General features: G+C 49.7%; 1 protein-coding gene across 1 annotated transcript in view; it reads right to left on the reverse strand.

Moving 5' to 3' along the window:
* LOC103480245 (uncharacterized) overlaps window positions 1–447 on the reverse strand; it is a 1,279-nt gene extending 832 nt beyond the window's left edge. Inside the window, exon 1 of the mRNA XM_008435127.3 lies at window positions 1–447. This exon is cut by the window's left edge and continues 440 nt beyond it. Coding sequence (XP_008433349.2) covers window positions 1–322 — 322 coding nt within the window. The 5' untranslated portion in view covers window positions 323–447.
* Between the last annotated feature and the right edge of the window lie 527 nt (window positions 448–974).

Below are 974 nucleotides of genomic sequence, written 5' to 3' on the forward strand. Positions count from 1 at the left end.
TACCCGATGAGGAGATGTTCAGCCGTAAACTGTATTCTTCTACCGGCTGCAGAGCTCCGTCAACCGAGGCGGCCATCCGAACAGAGGAGTCATCTCTCAGCCTCCTGACCAGCTCCGCGGTTCCCTCTCCACAGTTAACCTGTGATGACAGCTTCACCGTGTCGCCCAAAGCTGCAGTTACCAAATCGCCTCTGACAAAAGGCAAAAGAAGGAAAACCAGAACAGAGAGAGAGATCCACGCCATGAGGATGACAGCAGGACGGGACGAATGAGGAGAAAGAGAAGCTGCACGAGTTTTAACCCTTAAAACCCGCCCACACATGTGTGGTCAGGTGATCACACATCTTTTCTTAGAAAGAGAAGATGTGTGATCTCCTTTTTCTAAGAAAGTAACACATCTTCGAAGATGTGTGGGCGGAGGAAGCGGTGTGATGTGGTAAACCAGAGGCACTTCACTACATCATGCCAAGATATTTCACATACAGGCTCCTCAGCGCAATGTGGACAGAGGTCTGAATTTCAGTTTGATGTGCTTAATCCGTCCATCCATCTTCCCTCCCTCTAATCCTCTGACACCATTGTCCCTTAGTTGGGTCAGGAGGGTCGCTGGTGCCTATCTCCAGTGAACATTTTGGGCGAGAGGTGGGTCCACCCTGGACAGTTCACCAGTCTGTCACAGGCCAACACAGAGACAGACAGGACAAACAACCATGCACACACACACACACACGCGCGCACACACACACAAACACACGCACGCACACGCACACAAACACACGCACGCACACGCACACACACACACACTCAGGAAGGATTGAGAGAGACCAATTAACCTGACAGTCATGTTTTGGACTGAGGGAGCTTAATTCAGAATCATGCAAATCAAATGTACCCTACTGGACACGAGCTCTTCCTCTGCCTTGTAAAAATAAAAATGCTTACAAAAAGGTGACCTCACATACTTCCTGAAAGGC

Source organism: Poecilia reticulata, chromosome 18 (genome assembly GCF_904066995.2).
Source record: "Poecilia reticulata chromosome 18, P_reticulata-male-v2, whole genome shotgun sequence".
Classification (NCBI taxonomy): domain Eukaryota; kingdom Metazoa; phylum Chordata; class Actinopteri; order Cyprinodontiformes; family Poeciliidae; genus Poecilia; species Poecilia reticulata.